Source organism: Odocoileus virginianus, chromosome 20 (assembly GCF_023699985.2).
Source record: "Odocoileus virginianus isolate 20LAN1187 ecotype Illinois chromosome 20, Ovbor_1.2, whole genome shotgun sequence".
NCBI classification, from domain to species: domain Eukaryota; kingdom Metazoa; phylum Chordata; class Mammalia; order Artiodactyla; family Cervidae; genus Odocoileus; species Odocoileus virginianus.
Genome location: NC_069693.1, coordinates 9163271 through 9180445, shown reverse-complemented (window position 1 = coordinate 9180445; position 17175 = coordinate 9163271). Strand labels below are relative to the sequence as shown.

General features: G+C 51.9%; 1 protein-coding gene and 1 pseudogene across 3 annotated transcripts; one reads left to right on the top strand and one right to left on the bottom strand.

Annotated features, from left to right (window-relative positions):
• Positions 1-857: 857 nt before the first annotated feature.
• Positions 858-5874, top strand: APOE (apolipoprotein E). Of its 3 annotated transcripts, none has more exons than XM_020898237.2 (4): positions 858-1008; positions 3995-4060; positions 4540-4729; positions 5015-5874. In XM_020898237.2, the coding sequence occupies exons 2-4, from the start codon at positions 4018-4020 to the stop codon at positions 5730-5732; spliced, it is 951 nt and encodes a 316-aa protein (XP_020753896.2). In that variant the 5' UTR covers positions 858-1008; positions 3995-4017; the 3' UTR covers positions 5733-5874. The 3 variants fall into 3 exon arrangements, with proteins under 3 accessions (XP_020753896.2, XP_020753894.2, XP_020753895.2); XM_020898235.2 differs by lacking the exon at positions 858-1008 and adding an exon at positions 3087-3191; XM_020898236.2 differs by lacking the exon at positions 858-1008 and adding an exon at positions 3198-3379.
• A 5325-nt stretch (positions 5875-11199) lies between these two features.
• LOC139029982 (small ribosomal subunit protein eS17-like) lies at positions 11200-12997 on the bottom strand (annotated as a pseudogene).
• Positions 12998-17175: the final 4178 nt, after the last annotated feature.

Here is a 17175-nt window from a genome sequence, read left to right as displayed (position 1 = left end):
GGGATATCTGGAAAGGAAATGATTAAACAATTCTGTAAGCCCCGAAAGTGCCAAATGGCTGGGGGGCACACCAAGTGACTCATGAGTTCTTATATATCCTTGAATGCCCAGTACCTCTACTGGGAAGAGATCTACTCTCTAAACTGGGGGCACAAGTGACCTTTTCCCCCCACGAATGCCCCACTTTGCACATGGGCCCAGCTACTTACTTACTCTCCCTCTCAGTTACCCCACAAGACGAATGGAGGTTACATGAATATACTGAGAAGAGACTAGAGGGGATGAACAGCCGGGAGGAAACACCGGCTCAACAATTTCCCAAGGTCTGGGCGGAAGGAAACCCCCCTGGGCTCACCAACCACCACGCTCCAGTGATAATACAACTTAAGCCCAGTGCCACCTGGGTTAGAAAACACCAGTATCCACTGCCCCTGGAGGCTCGTCTTGGCATACTGCCACATATAAATGGACTGAAACCGGCCAGCATCCTGATTAATGCCAATCAGAACGGAATACACCAATCCTGCCAGTTAAAAAGGAAGGGAGACAGAACTATAGGCCAATACAAGATTTAAGGCTGGTCAGCCAAGCTGCCGTGACCCTGTACCCCACAGTCCCAAGCCGATATACCTTACTCAGCCTCCCTCCAAGTGCAAAAGTTCTATACTTGTCTGGACTTAAAAGATGCCTTTTTCTGTATATGCTTAGCCCAGGTATCACAACCAATTTTTGCCCCCAACAGGGGGCGCCAAATAGCAACTAACCTGGACTCACCTCCCCCAAGGGTTTAAAAATTCTCCAACCATCTTTGAAGAAGACCTGGCTTCGGACTTAGGCACATTTCAGCCAGAAAAGTTTGGTTGTTGGCTGCTGCAATATGTGGACGATCTGCTCCTGGCCGCTGAGAATAAGGATGATTGCTGGGAAGGAACCAAGGCCTCGCTGGGACTGCTGATGGAGGCTGGTTACCGGGTCTCGAAAAACAAGGCTCAGATCTGCAAGGAGGAGGTGAGGTATTTGGGATCTGTTTTAAAGGGGGGCACAAGGCTGTTGGGCCAGTCCAGCGCCATGGCCTCTATCTGTGATGGACGGGCTCCCATGGTAGGTATCACTTCTACGGAGGGGTGATATGCCTAGCTTATGGGATTTTTTTGCATCAGGCAAGACAACAAAAATCAAGTATAGAATGGCTTTAGACATACTCACTGCCGCACAGAGAGGAACCTGTGCCATACTTATGGCTGAAAGTTGTGTATACATTCTGGATCTATCTGGCAATGTAACGGCTGCTTTGGGTGACATGAGGGACCAAGTAAAAGCAATGTCAGATGAAAATATTCCCTTCTGGACCTCATCCTATCTTGGGTAAAGGGTGATTGGTGGAAAACTGTGTTTACTGTTATTATAGTCATTTTAATCGTTCTGTTATGTGGACCTTGCATTTTACAATGTGTTGTTAACTTTGTATCCCAGAGACTATCCTCACTTTCCCAGATCAGCGTTAGGAGGCCTAGGGTACAATATATTCCTATGAGTGATGCTCCCACTGAGAGTTAGGAGCATCAAGAGGGACGAATGAAAGTGGAAAGTGGGCAAAGTGGACTCCATCTTGGCTGTGGGACTCCATTTTAGACTTATTGTAAACTCTGGACTGCATGCCTGAGTGTTCTCCCAGTGGACTTTGAGCTATGTGCCCAGAATCTATAGAAACAACATACCAACTGAAAAACAGGCCCCCCGGATAAAAGGACTCCAGGACTTGTACCTGGACTTTCTGTCGTCGAAAAGAATATACTAATCTACCCCAGAGCAAAACAAATTTTTATCTCCACAAAAACTACTGATATATGTTAGCCTAATTAGCTGTCTGGACTAATGATATATGAATCATGGTTTAGCCCCTTTACATTATCCAGGCTAGTTTGCAGGAATTCGGGGAGGAGGGTTTGAGCACGTACACTTATGGTATATAAGGTTGTCACAAAAACTGGCCGGGTCCTTGGCTAAGAGGAGACTCTGCCTTGGGCCCACTGGTGTAATAAATTGCACTCCACTATTTGGTTGTCCTTCTGAATGAGTTTGCTTCCCGGAGAGCAGAGAGCGTGGCTACAACACCCTCAATTAAGGATGCCCATCTGTGAAACAGCTGGGGTTCCTGAACAGGGCTGCAAGGGAGGGAGGGACAGGAGTGTTCACTGTGGCCCGGCACAGAAGTGAAGTCCAACACAGGGCCACTGTTCGCCAGCTAACCCTACTTATTCTCGGTACACACATAGCCTGTTGCTTCACCGAATGACGGTGTTAAGTGAAATCGCTCAGTCATGTCCCACTCTTTGCGATGGTGTTAAGTGCAACTCTTTTCCCGGTTTTGTGGACCAAGAAACTGGATGTTCAGAGAGGCTAGGTCGTTGGCTCAAGGTCACACAGCTGACAACTGGCAGAGCCTGGATTCAAACCTGATTAGTTTGGTTCCGGAATCCACAGTCCTAAGCAGGCAACACCCATGCTTCAAGCCCAGAGAAAAGAACAATACACAGTTGGGGAGAAATGCTGGATTTTCAGGTCTCAACTGGGGAAGGGGGCTCAAGAGAGGCACTCTCCTGTGCCCAAGGTAACAGCCCAAGAGGGAGCTCATGTTAAAGTCCAGATTGCACTCTCAAAGCCTGGGCTTTTAGCAGATACCTTACACTGTTCCCAGAACTCCTATCCCATTTCTATCTGGGCCGGCTAGCTCCTTTCCCCCTCCCTACCCAGAGACCCAACCCCCTCCTTCCTCTAACCAGGGATTTCAGGCCCCCAGTCCTTTCCCCAAATTCTATTCATCCATCTGCTGGAAAAGAGAGGGGCAGGGGATGGGTACTGTGGGCAGTGGCCTGCCCCAGCCCTCACCAGCTCACCCACCCACCAGAATGGAGGAAGCCGCCTGAGTTACTGGGTGAGATGTCATCTTTTCACCGGGGCTGGGAGTGGGGGCTGCCAGGCCTCCAAGCCCCCCCCCCCCACCCCTCCTGGCTGTGCATGAAGGGGGAGGAGGGCCCACCTCGTGACCTGAGGGGGCTGGCCCAGCTTGCCCCAGCTCTGGAGGAGTGGGCGGGCCAGGGGGGAGTCCTATAATTGGACGAATCTGGGATCCGTGAGTCCCTGCTCAACCCCGGAGGCGAAGGACGCGGTTTCCGGAGGCGAAGAACGCGGTGAGAGGCAGAGCTGGGGGCACGGAGACTCAGAGCCTCTGTGGGGGACGGGCCGCGGGAGAGGTGAACGAGGTGACGGGTCCGACGCTGCCCGGGCCAGGACAGAAGCCGGAGCAGAGGCGGAGGCCAGAGGCAGGGAACCGGACCTAGAAGGGTGGGGAGCAGGCGCATCCCGTTGAGGCTGGAAGGTGGGTTCAGGGGAGCAGCTGGACCTGCAGGAAAAACCAGATGAGACATGGCCAGGACCCACTAACTGTTACCCTCCTTTATTGAGCACCTACTGGGAGCCCACAATCATCCTAAGCTCTCCGTTAAGGGGAGGCTCCGGGGCGGCGGCAAGGTAGCTAAAGCGTGGGTTGGAGGACTTTTTAAATGAGGATTAGATTAGTGAATACGTGGAAGACAGCGTTTAGATGTGAAGTTGGGAGCTGAGAATGGGAAGATACGGTGAGGAATGGGAAGATACGGTGAGGAATGCTAGCTAGGTTGGAACTTTAGAAAGCCCCAGCAGGGGCTTTCTGGGAACTTCAGGATGGAGGGGAGGGCCGGGTGAGTGGAATCTGAACCCTGGGAGAGGGATGGAATTTAGGCGGCGGCAGACCTGGGGATGGGGAGATAAGAGAAGACAATGAGGGAATGAAATAGACAATGAAGGGGCCGCTGGGTAAATATTTGGAATTGGATTAGGATTTGGTGGGATGCGGGGCTTTGAAGGCTAAGACCGGATGGGGCAGGGCTCTGAGGGGGAGGGAGGGGAGGCCCCCCCCTCCCCGGGGTTGAGTGACAGTTTCTCCCTCCTTCAGGTTGGCCAATCGCAAGCCAGAAGATGAAGATTCTGTGGGTTGCCGTGGTGGTCGCGCTCCTGGCAGGTATGGGGGCAGGGCTTGCCCAGGTTATTTGCCCTACCGCCTGCCATCCTCAGCTTGCCCTCCTCCCGTCCGTGGGTCCTCCCTTCTGCTGGTCTATCTCCCCAGGTCTGAGGTCTCTCTGACGTCCCTTGGTTCTGAGCTGCAGTTTTACCTTCTCCGAGCCTCAGTTTCCCCATCCTTAAAATGAGAGTTTCCCGTGCACTGCTGTCAGGCAGGTAGTAAGGAGCAGTTAAGTGTCAGCGGTGATTATTCTCTATCTGGGGCTGTTTTATTCTCTATCACCCCAGCATGGCAGTGCGGACCACACACAATCCATGCTTGTCAAGTGATTAAACAGGCTGGGAGTCTCTCCACCCCCTCCCCACCCCCCAGTGCTCTGAAGAAGCCCACCAGCCTCTGTGGAGCACCTCCTCTGTACCGGGTACTGTGTGCCTGGAGAGGGCGGAGGACCCTGACCGCCGTGAACTTGCTGTGTGCAGGATGCCAGGCGGATATGGAGGGAGAGCTGGGGCCCGAGGAGCCCCGGACTCCGGAGCAGCCCCGGGGGCAGGACAGCCAGCCTTGGGAGCAGGCGCTGGGCCGCTTCTGGGATTACCTGCGCTGGGTGCAGACCCTGTCTGACCAGGTGCAGGAGGAACTGCTCAACACCCAGGTCATTCAGGAACTGACGTGAGTGCCTCCGCCCTGGTCCCTGATCCCTCCGGTGGGCAGTGTGTTCGGGACCCCAGTCTCCTCTGATCTGGGTTTCTTTACCTCCCCATCACCAACATCACTAGCGGGATGTCTAGCCTCTGCTCATTTCTTGCTTTCTTTTCTCCTTGAGCTCCTGGCTTTCCCTCTCTCTGATCCTGTTCTTCAGTCTTTCCTGTCTGGCACCTTCCTCTTCATCTCCCTCCATCACCCTAGCTCAGGATCCCTACCTCTTCTTTCCATTCGCGCCCTCTCGGCCCACAGGGCGCTGATGGAGGAGACCATGAAAGAGGTGAAGGCCTACAGGGAGGAGCTGGAGGGACAACTGGGCCCCATGGCCCAGGAGACACAGGCCCGCGTGTCCAAGGAGCTGCAGGCAGCCCAGGCCCGGCTGGGCTCTGACATGGAGGACTTGCGGAACCGCCTGGCGCAGTACCGAAGCGAGGTGCAGGCTATGCTGGGCCAGACCACCGAGGAGCTGCGGGCCCGCATGGCCTCCCACCTGCGCAAGCTGCGCAAGCGGCTGCTCCGCGACGCCGACGACCTGAAGAAGCGCCTGGCCGTCTACCAAGCCGGGGCCAGCGAAGGCGCCGAGCGCAGCGTGAGCGCCATCCGCGAGCGCCTCGGGCCCCTGGTGGAGCAGGGCCAATCGCGGGCCGCCACCCTGAGCACCCTGGCCGGCCAGCCGCTGCTGGAGCGCGCCGAGGCCTGGCGCCAGAAGCTGCACGGGCGCCTGGAGGAGGTGGGTGTCCGGGCCCAGGACCGCCTGGACAAGATGCGCCAGCAGCTAGAGGAGGTGCGCGCCAAGGTCGAGGAGCAGGGCAACCAGATGCGCCTGCAGGCCGAGGCCTTCCAGGCCCGCCTCAGGAGCTGGTTCGAGCCCCTGGTGGAAGACATGCAGCGCCAGTGGGCCGGGCTGGTGGAGAAGGTGCAGTTGGCTCTGCGCCCCAGCCCCACCTCTCCGCCCAGCGAGAATCATTGAGCGCCTGGGCATCGCCCTGGGGGGCCCTCCCAACTCCCACCCCGAGCCTCCCGTGCCCCCAGCCTGCAGGAGGCCCTGCTCCTGCCCCAGTTGTCCTCTTGGTGGGCCCTAGCTTAATAAAGATTCATCAAGCTTCATGGCAGCCTCTGGGCATCAGTGTATGATTTGTAACAGCTCAAGCCTCAGTTTCACATCTTTTCCCTTTGCTGACTACACAGCATCTTGCCCCTGAACCTGTGTTTGTCCGTTTTCTTTGTGTCTGTTTCCTTCTGTCCCCTTTTAGAGTTTCCCGGTTACTCAGTGGTAAATAATCCGACTGCAATGCAGAAGACTCAATAAGACATAGGTTTGATTCCTGGGTGGGGAAGATCCCCTCGAGAAGGGAATGCAACCCACTCCAGTATTCTTACCTGGAGAGCCCCATAGACAGAGGAGCCTGGTGCGGGCTATGGTCCATAGGAAGTGACTTAGCACTCACACAAGTCCCCTTTTAAGTCTTTCCCTTTTTCCTCCATCTCTACTCACAACTGCTCACTCTCTTCCTTGACTCTCATCGATTTGTCGCTGAGACAAGGTTCTGGAACAAATCCACCAGTGGGTTAAACCCTTCAGTTGCCCCTGACTACTCTGGGCAAAAAGAGCAACCTCACTGAGCCTCATTTGGCCTGGTTTCACAGTATCTGCCTCATGACTCAGAAGACTTCAGACCACTGCTGTGAATACTGAGCCATTTTCTGGACTTGCCTGGTGGTCCAGGAGTAAAGAATCCGCCTCCCAATGTAGGGGACACGGGTTCCATCCTGGGCAGCTAAGATCCCACATGTGGGGCTACTGAGCCTGCGTGCTCCGGAGCCCTTCTGCCAGAACAAAGCCCCAGTGTAACTAAAAATGAAAAATTTTTTTTAATCGAGCCATTTTCAGTTTTTTTTTACCCACTCTTATTCTCCCGCCTGCCTTACCTGATTCTGCCTCCTTCCCGCCTCTGTCTCCATGCTGTCCTCCCTGAGACGTTTTGTTTTTCTGTCTTCCACTTTACCTCCATCTCTTCTCTCTCCCTCTGGTTTCTCTTGCCTGTGTGTGTGTGCGCACGCGCGCGTGTATGTGCTCAGTTGTGTCTGACTCTGTGACTCCGTGGGCTGTAGCCCGCCAGCCTCCTCTGTCCATGGAATTTTCCAGGCAAGAACATTGGAGTGGGTTGTCATTTCCTCCTCCCGGGGATCTTCCCTACTTAGGAATCAAACCTGCGACTCTTTGTTTTTCCCGCATTGACAGGCAGATTCTGTACCACTGCGCCGCCTGGGAAGCCCTCTCTTGCCTCTGGTGTGGCTTATTTCTTTTTTCCCTTTTTCATCTGGGTTTGCCCTCGCCACCATTTTGTGGCACATGGACCCTCTGCCTTTCACCCCTTCCTCTTGTTCCTTCTCTCCTCCAAGCGGGTGGTTGGTTTCTTATCTGCCCTGACAAGCCTACTGGGTGCTGAGTGCAGACTGCAGAGAGAGGCACACAGGGTCTGCAACAGGCCCCTGCTGTTCAGGGCTGGAGGAGCCGGGTGGAAATCGACACTCAGAGAAGCTTGGCTGGAGCCTGGAGGTGCCAACTGTCTTCTCCCACGCCCTTCGTTCTCCAAGGAGGGGAATAGGGCTCCCCACCACAGGGGACAGGCCAGGACTTGTATCTCCCAGGCTGACCTCTGCCTGCTATGGCTCCAACGCACTCTGCACTCCACTCCGAGTTTTCCCTGAAGTTGCCCTGTTTGTCCTGATGGAATCAAGCCCCTCCCCACCACCAGATGCTTCACCCTTGGGACTGAGTTGGGGGTGGGGGAGTTCTCTGGGGACTCAGAGGCAGGCGGCCTGGTCCCACCCACATTTCCTGTTAACTCCGCTGACTCACCGTGTGTCCAGGGGCTGGGGCCGAGCCCCTGAGCCTGTTTCCCCAGATGTCAGTGACGGCAGGGGCATCAGCCATATTGTCCACTTGAAGACCTGAATCTTGAATTCTCCCTAATGAAGCCAGCTAAGCAGAGAGGGTGTCCCGCCTCACCGCAGCATGCCCCCCCTGCCGCCCCCGGTTACTTTTGTGCAAGGAGGCTGACAGGGGGGTGCTGTGGGGGTGGAGGCTGACCCCAGCAGGAATCCAGAGGGACAGCCGGCAGTCCGGGAAGGGGAGGGAAAAGATGAGGGACAAAGACGGGGAGGACACTTAGCCTCTCACTGAGCCACTGAATGTTCTTGGCTGCGCCTCAGTTGCCCCATGTGTAAACAGAAACTCGGAGAGCTGAGGTGAGGGTGAGGCAGGCAGACTGCAGTGGTCGTTTGGTTCTCGTGGGATGGAGTGGGGAGCAGCGGGCATTTGGGTGGACATGTGGGGAGCACTGGGGGCTCAGAGAGGAAGCGGATGGGGCCCCCTGACAGGGGTTGGCAGCGCAGATCTGGCTGGAGGGCTGTTGCAATCGTGCCACGGCAGTCTGTGCCTCGCTTTCACAACTACCCCCTCTGCCCCAAGGCTGACACGTGGGTGTGGGGGCACGAAGCCAGCCAACCTGGAGTCTGGGGCCAGGGCCACCCTCTCCCAGCTGCCAGGGTTCACTAGCAGTCAAAGACAGCTGGGCGGAAGAGGGGGGACGCCTTGGAAGGCAGCCCCGGGGGGATTGATGTGGTGGAAGGGAAGGGGGTGGTGCTTGGTGTTCTGAGCAGCCAAGAGGGTGCCTAAGGGCAGATGGAGTGTTTACAGGGGCCTTGGAGGCTTTGACAGCGGGGGCAACAGAGAGAAGGGAGTTCCTGGTGGATCGCTTGGAGGGGCACACGTCAGGAGTCTTGGAGCTGAGGTTTTGTACCTTTGACAGGTTGAAAAGACCCCTCTTCAGAGAATTCCCTGGTGGACCAGAGGTTAGGACTCACTGCTTTCACTGCCATGGCCCTGGGTGCAATCCACAGTTGGGAACTGAGATCCTGCAACGCATGGCAAAAAATAAAGACCTCTCTCCAAAAAACATTGGGGGCCATGAAATTAAAATCCCAGAGGAGCATCCAGGGAAGTTTGGGGGAGTCTCCCAGATGCAAAAAGATGGGGGAATAGGAAGGCTAGTCTGAAAGTGACATTGGATATGACAAAGATGCAGGTGTGTGGCGGCAGACTGTAAGACCCCAGACTCCGGGAGGGAGAATCATTTTAGCTGAAGAGGCTGGCTAAGAAGGGAGAGGGGATAGTAGAGATGGCCTGAGGACACAGTGTGAATTGACTTAGTAAGTTGGGTTTGTTTGTCTTTTTAATAATTATTTATTTGGTCGTGCCGGGTCTTTTAGTTGCAGCATGTGGGATCTAGTTCCCTGACTAGGCATCGAACCCAGGCCCCCTGCATTAGGAGTGCGGAGTCTTAGCCAGTGGACCACCAGGAAAGTCCTAAGTTAGTGAGTTATTGAGTTTTACTGAGAGAACCCACCCCTCCCCCCGCCCCCACCCACCCAAGGCTGGGAGAAGGGTATGATGCAGGAGAGACCCCTGAGGGAAGATGATCACAGAGAGAGGGGGAAGGCTGTCCCCTGGGTTGGGAAGGGACTATAGCAGCTTGAGGTCCCCACCGTCAGGGAAATTTGGAGGTGCAGGTGCTGAACAACAAAATGCTTTGGGCCTAAGGCTTCAGCCCGGTGCCCTACTTGATCCCACCACCACCAAGCAGGAGTGGAAGTGGAGGAGGTGGGTGGGCACCAGGCGGCAGATGGTCAGGCGAGGGCTTAAGGGGAGGGAGACTAACCTGACCCCCAACCCCTACCCCTCCACACCCCCGGCATCAATAAGGCCCTGGGCCAGGACCAGGCCACGTCCTGTCGCCTGTGCTGTCCTCAGTGCCCAGAAAGGAAGCTTCAGAGTGGCCCTCCGGACCCACCCCACAACAAAGCTCATTCTGTCCCTCTTGGTCTTGTTGGTGGCTCTCTTCATGGTTTGGGGCAGTAAAAGTGGAATGGGACACTGAGAATTTGAGACTTGAAAGACTGAAGCTAGCACGGGCCTGGGGCACAGGCTTAGAGGACCCTTGAGAGCTCTGGGGCCCATTCTGTGCCCTGGTTCTCATATCGTCCACGAAGCGCCCCCGCACCTCCACCCGCCCAGGGCGGGTCTCATGGCTCTCTAAAGGCCGGTCCAGTGGATGGCAATCTGCCCAGGGGAGCACTAGCAAACGATAACGTAGTCACTCTCGCTCCTTCAGGATTGGCTAGTTTGCTTTTACCACGCCTAGAATGGGCGGGGAACCAGGCTAGTGTTGAGAGTAAAGCAATTATCAGCATCGTGATCCCGATCTGGTCGCTCTGGTAACCTCCGCTGCATTCTAACGCCATGACACCCAGAAAGACATTCAAGGATCTCCTTTCCCATCCCTGGAATCTCATCCTAAAGGGCTCCCGTTATGGAAATGTTTGCACCCTTTCTCCTCTTCTGGGCACTGCCAGCCCCAGCCCAGGTGGCCCCAGGCCCTATCAGGTTCCTTCCCATCATCAGAGGAGTACCGTGGTTTGGTCAAGCCGTGAAGACAACACAGCGAGTCGTTAGCACCGTCGAACACAGAGAAGTTCTTCTGAAGGCCACGTAAGGATCCTTCCCAGGGAAAGGGAGGACTGGGGTGAACGGATTCAGAGACTGGGAGGTGGCAAAGTCCCTGTGGTCACACAGTTGGTTCTCAGATCTCAGGGTGCTCAGACTTGGGGGACTGGTTCCCTGATGCCTATCCAGCCATACTGTAGAGATGGAGCTGGAGGATGGTGAAAAAACCCAAGCCTAAGGGGCAGGTGGACGTAGGTCCACAGGCTGGCAAAGACTCACTGTGCCCTGTGTAATCATGAGCTTCAGTTTTCATGGGTTGACTCATCACCATGCAGGTGGTAGATCTTATTACATTTTGAACGGATAACGAAGAGGGATTTGAAAGAGGGCATGGGCTAGAAACCAGAAAAGACTGACACAATCCCCAGTCTCCACATCTCAGCTTTGATGTCCCTTCCTCCAGGAAGCCCTCCTTGATTCCCAGGTTGGGTCAAGCACCTCCATCCCAGCCCTGTCCACTCTGGGTCATCACTGTCTGGGGATGGGTCTGTCCCATGCCCCACTGAACTCTGAGACCTGGGGGCAGGGACAGGGCTTCATCACCACTGTGGACCCAGGCATAGCCTGGCACAGGACTAGGGATGGTACAAAAATTTAATATTTGGTGAAACAAATATGGTAAACGAGGGGGAAAAAAACTAAAGTAATATATCATTTTTACAAAACCCTCCTGAGGCAGATGCTGCCACTTCTCCTATTTTACAAGAGAAAGAAACTGAGGCCCAGAATGCTAAAGTCACTTGCTAGACATCACAAAGCCCAACGTGCATAGAGAGGGGATTTGAACCCAGGTGGGGCTTCTAGGGGCTATGTTCTACTCTGATCTCCTCCCCCAAGTCACCTTGCATATCATATCAGCTGTAATTAAGCACATACACCCGACCCCAGCCTCACTGGCATCACATCCAGCATGTTAAAATGTGCACGTCCTTATTTTTTTTTTAATGTATTTATTTTTGGTTGTGCTAGGTCTTCGTTGCTGCAAGCGGGCTTTCTCTAGTTGAAGCAGGGGCTACTCTTTCTTGCGGTGTATGGGCTTCTCAGTGCGATGGCTTCTCTTGTTGCAGACATGCGCTCTGGGTGTACGGGCTTCAGTAGTTGTGGCCCATGGGTTTAGCTGCTCTGAGACATGTGGAATCTTCCCAGACCAGGGATCAAACCCGTGTCCCTTCATTGGCAGGCAGACTCTTAACTACCACATCCTTTATTAGAAGTCCCCCATATCCTTTATTAGATAGAATTCCTACGAGGAGTTGCACTCGTCTTGCCTAGTTGGTATATGGGTATATCCTATAGCGATTTCATAAAAAAATTACTTTTAACTTGGTTTATTTATTTAGCATTTTGGAATCAATCAAGTGATTTCCCAAGCACTTTCCTAAATCCCCAGAAATCTCTCACGTTAAAGACTCAGAAGACACACACGGGGACTTCCGTAGTGGTCCAGTGGCTGGGACTCTGCACTCCCAATGTAAGACTCGAGTTCAATCTCTAGTCAAGGAACTAGATCCCACATGCCACAACTAAGACCTGGTGCAGCCAAATAAATAATACATAAATATCTTTTAAAGATGAGTACATAACTGAATCCCTTTGCTGCATACCTGAAACTAACATATTGTAAACAACCATACTTCTATTAAAACAACAACAACAACAACTTTTTTTTTATACTGAGTAGGAAAAAGGATCGGAGAAGGCAATAGCACCCCACTCCAGTACTCTTGCCTGGAAAATCGCATGGACAGAGGAGCCTGGTAGGCTGCAGTCCATGAGGTCGCTAGGAGTCGGACACGACTGAGCAACTTCACTTTCAATTTTCACTTTCATGCATTGGAGAAGGAAATGGAAACCCACTCCAGTGTTCTTGCCTGGAGAATCCCAGGGATGAAGGAGCCTGGTGGGCTGCCGTCTATGAGGTCACACAGAGTCAGACACAACTGAAGTGACTTAGCAGCAGCAGCAGGAAAAAGGATGAATGAAGCCACTTTGAAGAACAGTTTAGCAATTCCTCAAAAAGTAAAATAGTTATTGTACATCAACTACGCTTCAATTAAAAAAAAAAGAATCACCTTGGGAATTTTTCTTTGGGGTCCGATGTTTAATGAAAATATTTCAGCACAGCAGAAAACTTCAAACAGCTCTAAATTCATCCCAACTGTTGGCTGCTGAGTGACCTGCAGTTTGGACAGACTGCCAAAGTCCAAGAGCTTCAGGGTTTTCTTAGCATCAGGATCCACTTCAGTGATTTCCTAGTCTAGGGCTGAGACCTCAGGCACGTAATTCTCTCTCCCCTCTCCCGCCTTCTGCAGCTGGATGGAGATACCCCTCACTGGGCCTCTCTGAATCCACTTCATCAGATGTGCAACACGACCTTTGATCTTGTTGCTGAGCTTCCTGCCAGAATCAGGGCTATCTCCTGGCCTACACGCTTGTTGGTGTGGAAGTAAGTTGCTGCCCAGGCTGGTGTAGACTTCTTGGTGATGACCGGGGGCTGCCTTCTTCATGGTTTTAGTGAGATCTCGGCCCACATTGGTAGGTCCTTGGTAAAAGTGGGAGTTTAAAAAAAAAAAAAAGCCCTGTTGTACATTATATGTGGGGGCTTCCCTCGTGGCCCAGTAGTAAAGACTCTGCCAGCAATGCAAGAGATCCAGGTTCAATCCCTGTTTTGAGAAGATCCCCTGGAGAAGGAAATGGCAACCTACTCTTGTCTGGGAAATCCCCTGGACAGAGGAGCCAGCGGGCTACAGGCCATGGGGTTGCAAAGAGTCTGACACAACTGAACATGCACACATTGCATGCACTTTTTTTTTTCATTTATTTTTATTAGTAGGAGGCTAATTACTTTACAATATTGTAGTGGTTTTTGCCATACATTGACATGAATCAGCCATGGATTTACATGTGTTCCCCATCCTGAACCCCCCTCCCACCTCCCTCCCCATCCCATCCCTCTGGGTCATCCCAGTGCACCAGCCCCAAGCACTTGTCTCATGCATCCAACCTGGACTGGCGATCTGTTTCACACTTGATAATATACATGTTTCAATGCTGTTCTCTCAGATCTGCACGCACTTTATATGAAAGTTATTATGAGAGTAAATCCTAAGAGTTCTCCTCACAAGAGATTTTTTTTTTGCATTTCTTTAATTTTGTATCTATATGAAATGTGGGTGTTTAGTAATCTTTACATGATGTATGTAAGTTAAACCATTATGCCATACAACTTAAACTTAGACAGTGCTGTATGTCCAGCTTACCTCAATAAAATTGGAAGAGGAAAAATAAAAAGTTAAACAAGGTTACCACATGACCCAGCAATTGCATTCCTAGGTCTCTACCCAAAAGTACTACAAACATGTTCACACAAAAACTTATACACACCTCTTCATAGCACTTTTATTCTTAATCGTCAAAAAAGTGGAAAACAGCCAAAAAATACCTATTAACTGATGAATGAATATTATGAAATAAATCCATATAGTATATGTATATCTGTATATGTATATCCATACACAGTGGAATATCATTCCATAAAATGGACGAAGCACTGGGAATTCCCTGGTGGTCCAGAGGTTAGGACACTTAAGACCTCACTGCTGAGGGCCAGGGTTTGATCCTTGGTCAGGGAGCTAAAATTCCACAAGCCACACTAAAAAAAAGAAAAAAATCCAGGAGGAAATAAAAAAGGAGCAAAGCGCTGACACATGCTACAACATGGATGAGCCATGAAAGAAGCCAACCACAGAAGACCTCGTGTGATGATTCCATTCATATGAAGTGTCCAGAATTGGGAAACCTCCTAAAGGAGGTCAGTCCTGGGTGTTCATTGGAAGGACTGATGCTGAAGCTGAAAATCCAGTACTTTGGCCACCTCATGCGAAGAGTGGACTCGTTGGAAAAGGCCCTGATGCTGGGAGGGATTGGGGGCAGGAGGAGAAGGGGACGACAGAGGATGAGATGGCTGGATGGCATCACCGACTCAATGGACATGAGTTTGAGTAGACTCCGGGAGTTGGTGATGGACAGGGAGGCCTGGCGTGCTGCAGTCCGTGGGGTGAAAAAGAGTCAGACACGACTGAGCGAGTGAACTGACTGACTGAAAGAGACAGAGGATGAGATGGTGGGATGGCATCACCCCACCATCTCAATGCACCCCAACTCAATGGACATGAGTTTGAACAAACTCTGGGAGATGGTGAGGGACAGGGAAGCCTGGCGTGCTGCAGTCCGTGGGGTTGCAAAGAGTTGGACATGACTTGGCAACTGAACAATAACAAAGAGACAGAAAGCTGGTCAGTGGTTGCCCTGCCTTGGGGAGAAGGGGATAGGAATGAGGGTTAAGGGGTGTGGGGTTTCCTTTTGTGTAATGGAATGTTCTCTAATTAGATAATGGTATTTGTTGCAAACTTTGCAAATATACCAAAACTCATTGAATTGCACACTTTATTTATTTTTGGCATCACCACACTGCACACAGTTCCCCGACCAGGGATCAAACCTGGGTCCCCTGTAGGGAAGCGTGGAGTCTTCACCACTGGACCACCAGTGGGAAGTCTGAATTGTACACTCTAAAAGGGTAACTGTTATGGTATGTGAATATCTCAGTTTTTCGTTATGTGTTTTCTTTTTCAAATATCTCAACTTTTATGGTAAAATGAATGAATGGAGATCTACCAGACAAAGGCAGAAAGTAGAGATGGAAGGGATATACCAACCTCTCTTCCACCCCTGACTTCCCCGCCACAACCCGGAGCAGCCAGGGAGGCGAGAAGTTAGGGATGACGGAAGGGAAGTGGAGGATTTCATGAGACAGGGAGTGGAATCTGAATTGAAGCAGAGACCCTGGAGTGGACAGAGTGCTTGGGAGTCTGGTGGTGGGACTGACGGTCTTGTGGACACAGAGGTTCAGGCTCAGAGATGCTCTCTATCCCCAGACACACATGCTGAGGTCTCAGGGCTCACTGCTCCCGCCCCCCACTCTTCCCCTTGTGGCCTCTCTGCCCCCCACCCCTCACCCACAGTTGTTTTTGAGCCACCCCTGAGGTCCACCCTGAACGACCTTCAGCCTGTTCCTGCCTTGGATGCCAGAGATGGGCAAACATTGCAAGCAGGGAACAGCTCATGCAGACCTTGGAGCCCGGGCAGGGTCAGAGACCTTCCCCTCAGGCCCACCCACCCCTGGCCCTGCTTCCATCTGTCTCTTGCCCTCTGGAATTGGGGTGGGGGAAGTGAAGGCAGAGGTTGTTTCTGCCTTGGTTAGGCAGAGTGAAAAGGCTGGCTTCAAATTTACCACTTGCTGGCTGGGGAGCCCAACCCCCACAGCTTCAGTTTCCTCATCTGTAAAACCAGGATGAAAAAGATGCCCACTTCGCAGCACTGAAGTTGATTTAGTGAGTTAATGCGCTAAAGCCCTGATGGGTAGCGAGCATCAGGAAATGCAAGCTTAATAATTAGCAGCAGGGTTGTCAGCAGGGCTTTGCAGTGTGTCTGGCGTTGTTAGGGTAAGTTATTTAAACGATCTACTTTACTCTCCTGCGTAAGCACATAGTCCATGACTCTGGTTCGTGGATGAAGAAACAGGCCCAGAGACATTAAGCAACAAACACCAGGTCACACAGCAGGAAGGAGGTGGAGCCAGACTCTGAACACAACACCCCACTGCATCCCCTAACACAGGGCAAGGTGGGTTTTTTTCTTTTTCTTTTTTTTTAATCATGGTAAAACATGTGACATCAAGTTTACCATTTGAACCATTTTTTAGGTGTACGGTTCAGTGGATTTAAGTAAACACACAATCTTGTGCAACCACGATCACTATCCATTTCCAGAATGTTTTCATCATCCCAGTCGGAAACTGCAGGAGATTTTATTTCACTTATGATTGTCAGTGGCTCAGAGGGTGAAGAATCTGCCTGCAGTGCAGGAGACCAGGGTTCGATCCCTGGGTCGGGAAGATCCCCTGAAGGAGGGAATGGCTACCCACTCCAGTATTCTTGCCTGGGAAAATCCCATGGACAGAGGAGCCTGGCAGGCTACAGTCCATGGGGTTGCAAAGAGTTGGACACGACTGAACAACTAACACACATTGTTAGTGAGGAACTCTAGGGAGCATTCATTGAGCACCTACTGTATGCCAGAGCCCACACAAGGCCCACTGGAATGGACGGCGTTCTGGAAGGCCTCCTGATCAGTTCTGTACAGTCATTCAGGTTGTGGCCAAAGTTCAATTGTCAGACTGCATGTGTGCTTAGTCACTCAGTCGTGTCTGACTCTGCTATCCCTTGGACTGTAGCCCGCCAGGCTCCTCCGTCCATGGGATTCTCTAGGCAAGAACACTGGAGTGGGTTGCCATTTCCTCCTCTAGGGATTGTTGGAATCTCCACATAAAAACACAGGATGCCTGGTTAGATTTGGGTTTCAGATACACAACCAATAAATTTTAATATACTTCCCAAATACTGCGTGGGACATATTTATACGAAAAAAAAGATTCATTATTTCCCTGAAATTCAAATGTCACTGGACGTCCTATATTTTATCTGGCACCCTTAGACCAAAGAATCCAGCCCGTGGTTTCTTGGCTACATTGTGCATCCTGGCTCACAACTCAGTCTTCTGGGAGAAAAAGGCTCATTTTCTTTCTGTTCGGTGTTTGACCGAAGCCTAATGTTGACAACCTCCCACGAAGCTCTCCCTCACAGGGCCTCATTTGGCTTTCATGCAGACCCTGGGAGGCAGACACTTACTGCTATCCCCATTTTACAGATGGAAATGTCAGGCAAATGTATGCTCCTCGGTTCTATCTCATAACAACAAAGATTTGGAGTGACGGACATCAAAG

Bases quoted from the DNA above. Each gene is read 5' to 3' on its own strand.
- APOE (XM_020898237.2), top strand. From the start codon at position 4,018: ATGAAGATTCTGTGGGTTGCCGTGGTGGTCGCGCTCCTGGCAG. The intron at 4,061-4,539 runs GTATGGGGGCAG...TGCTGTGTGCAG, and splicing joins GGTGGTCGCGCTCCTGGCAG to GATGCCAGGCGGATATGGAG. The intron at 4,730-5,014 runs GTGAGTGCCTCC...CTCGGCCCACAG, and splicing joins CAGGTCATTCAGGAACTGAC to GGCGCTGATGGAGGAGACCA.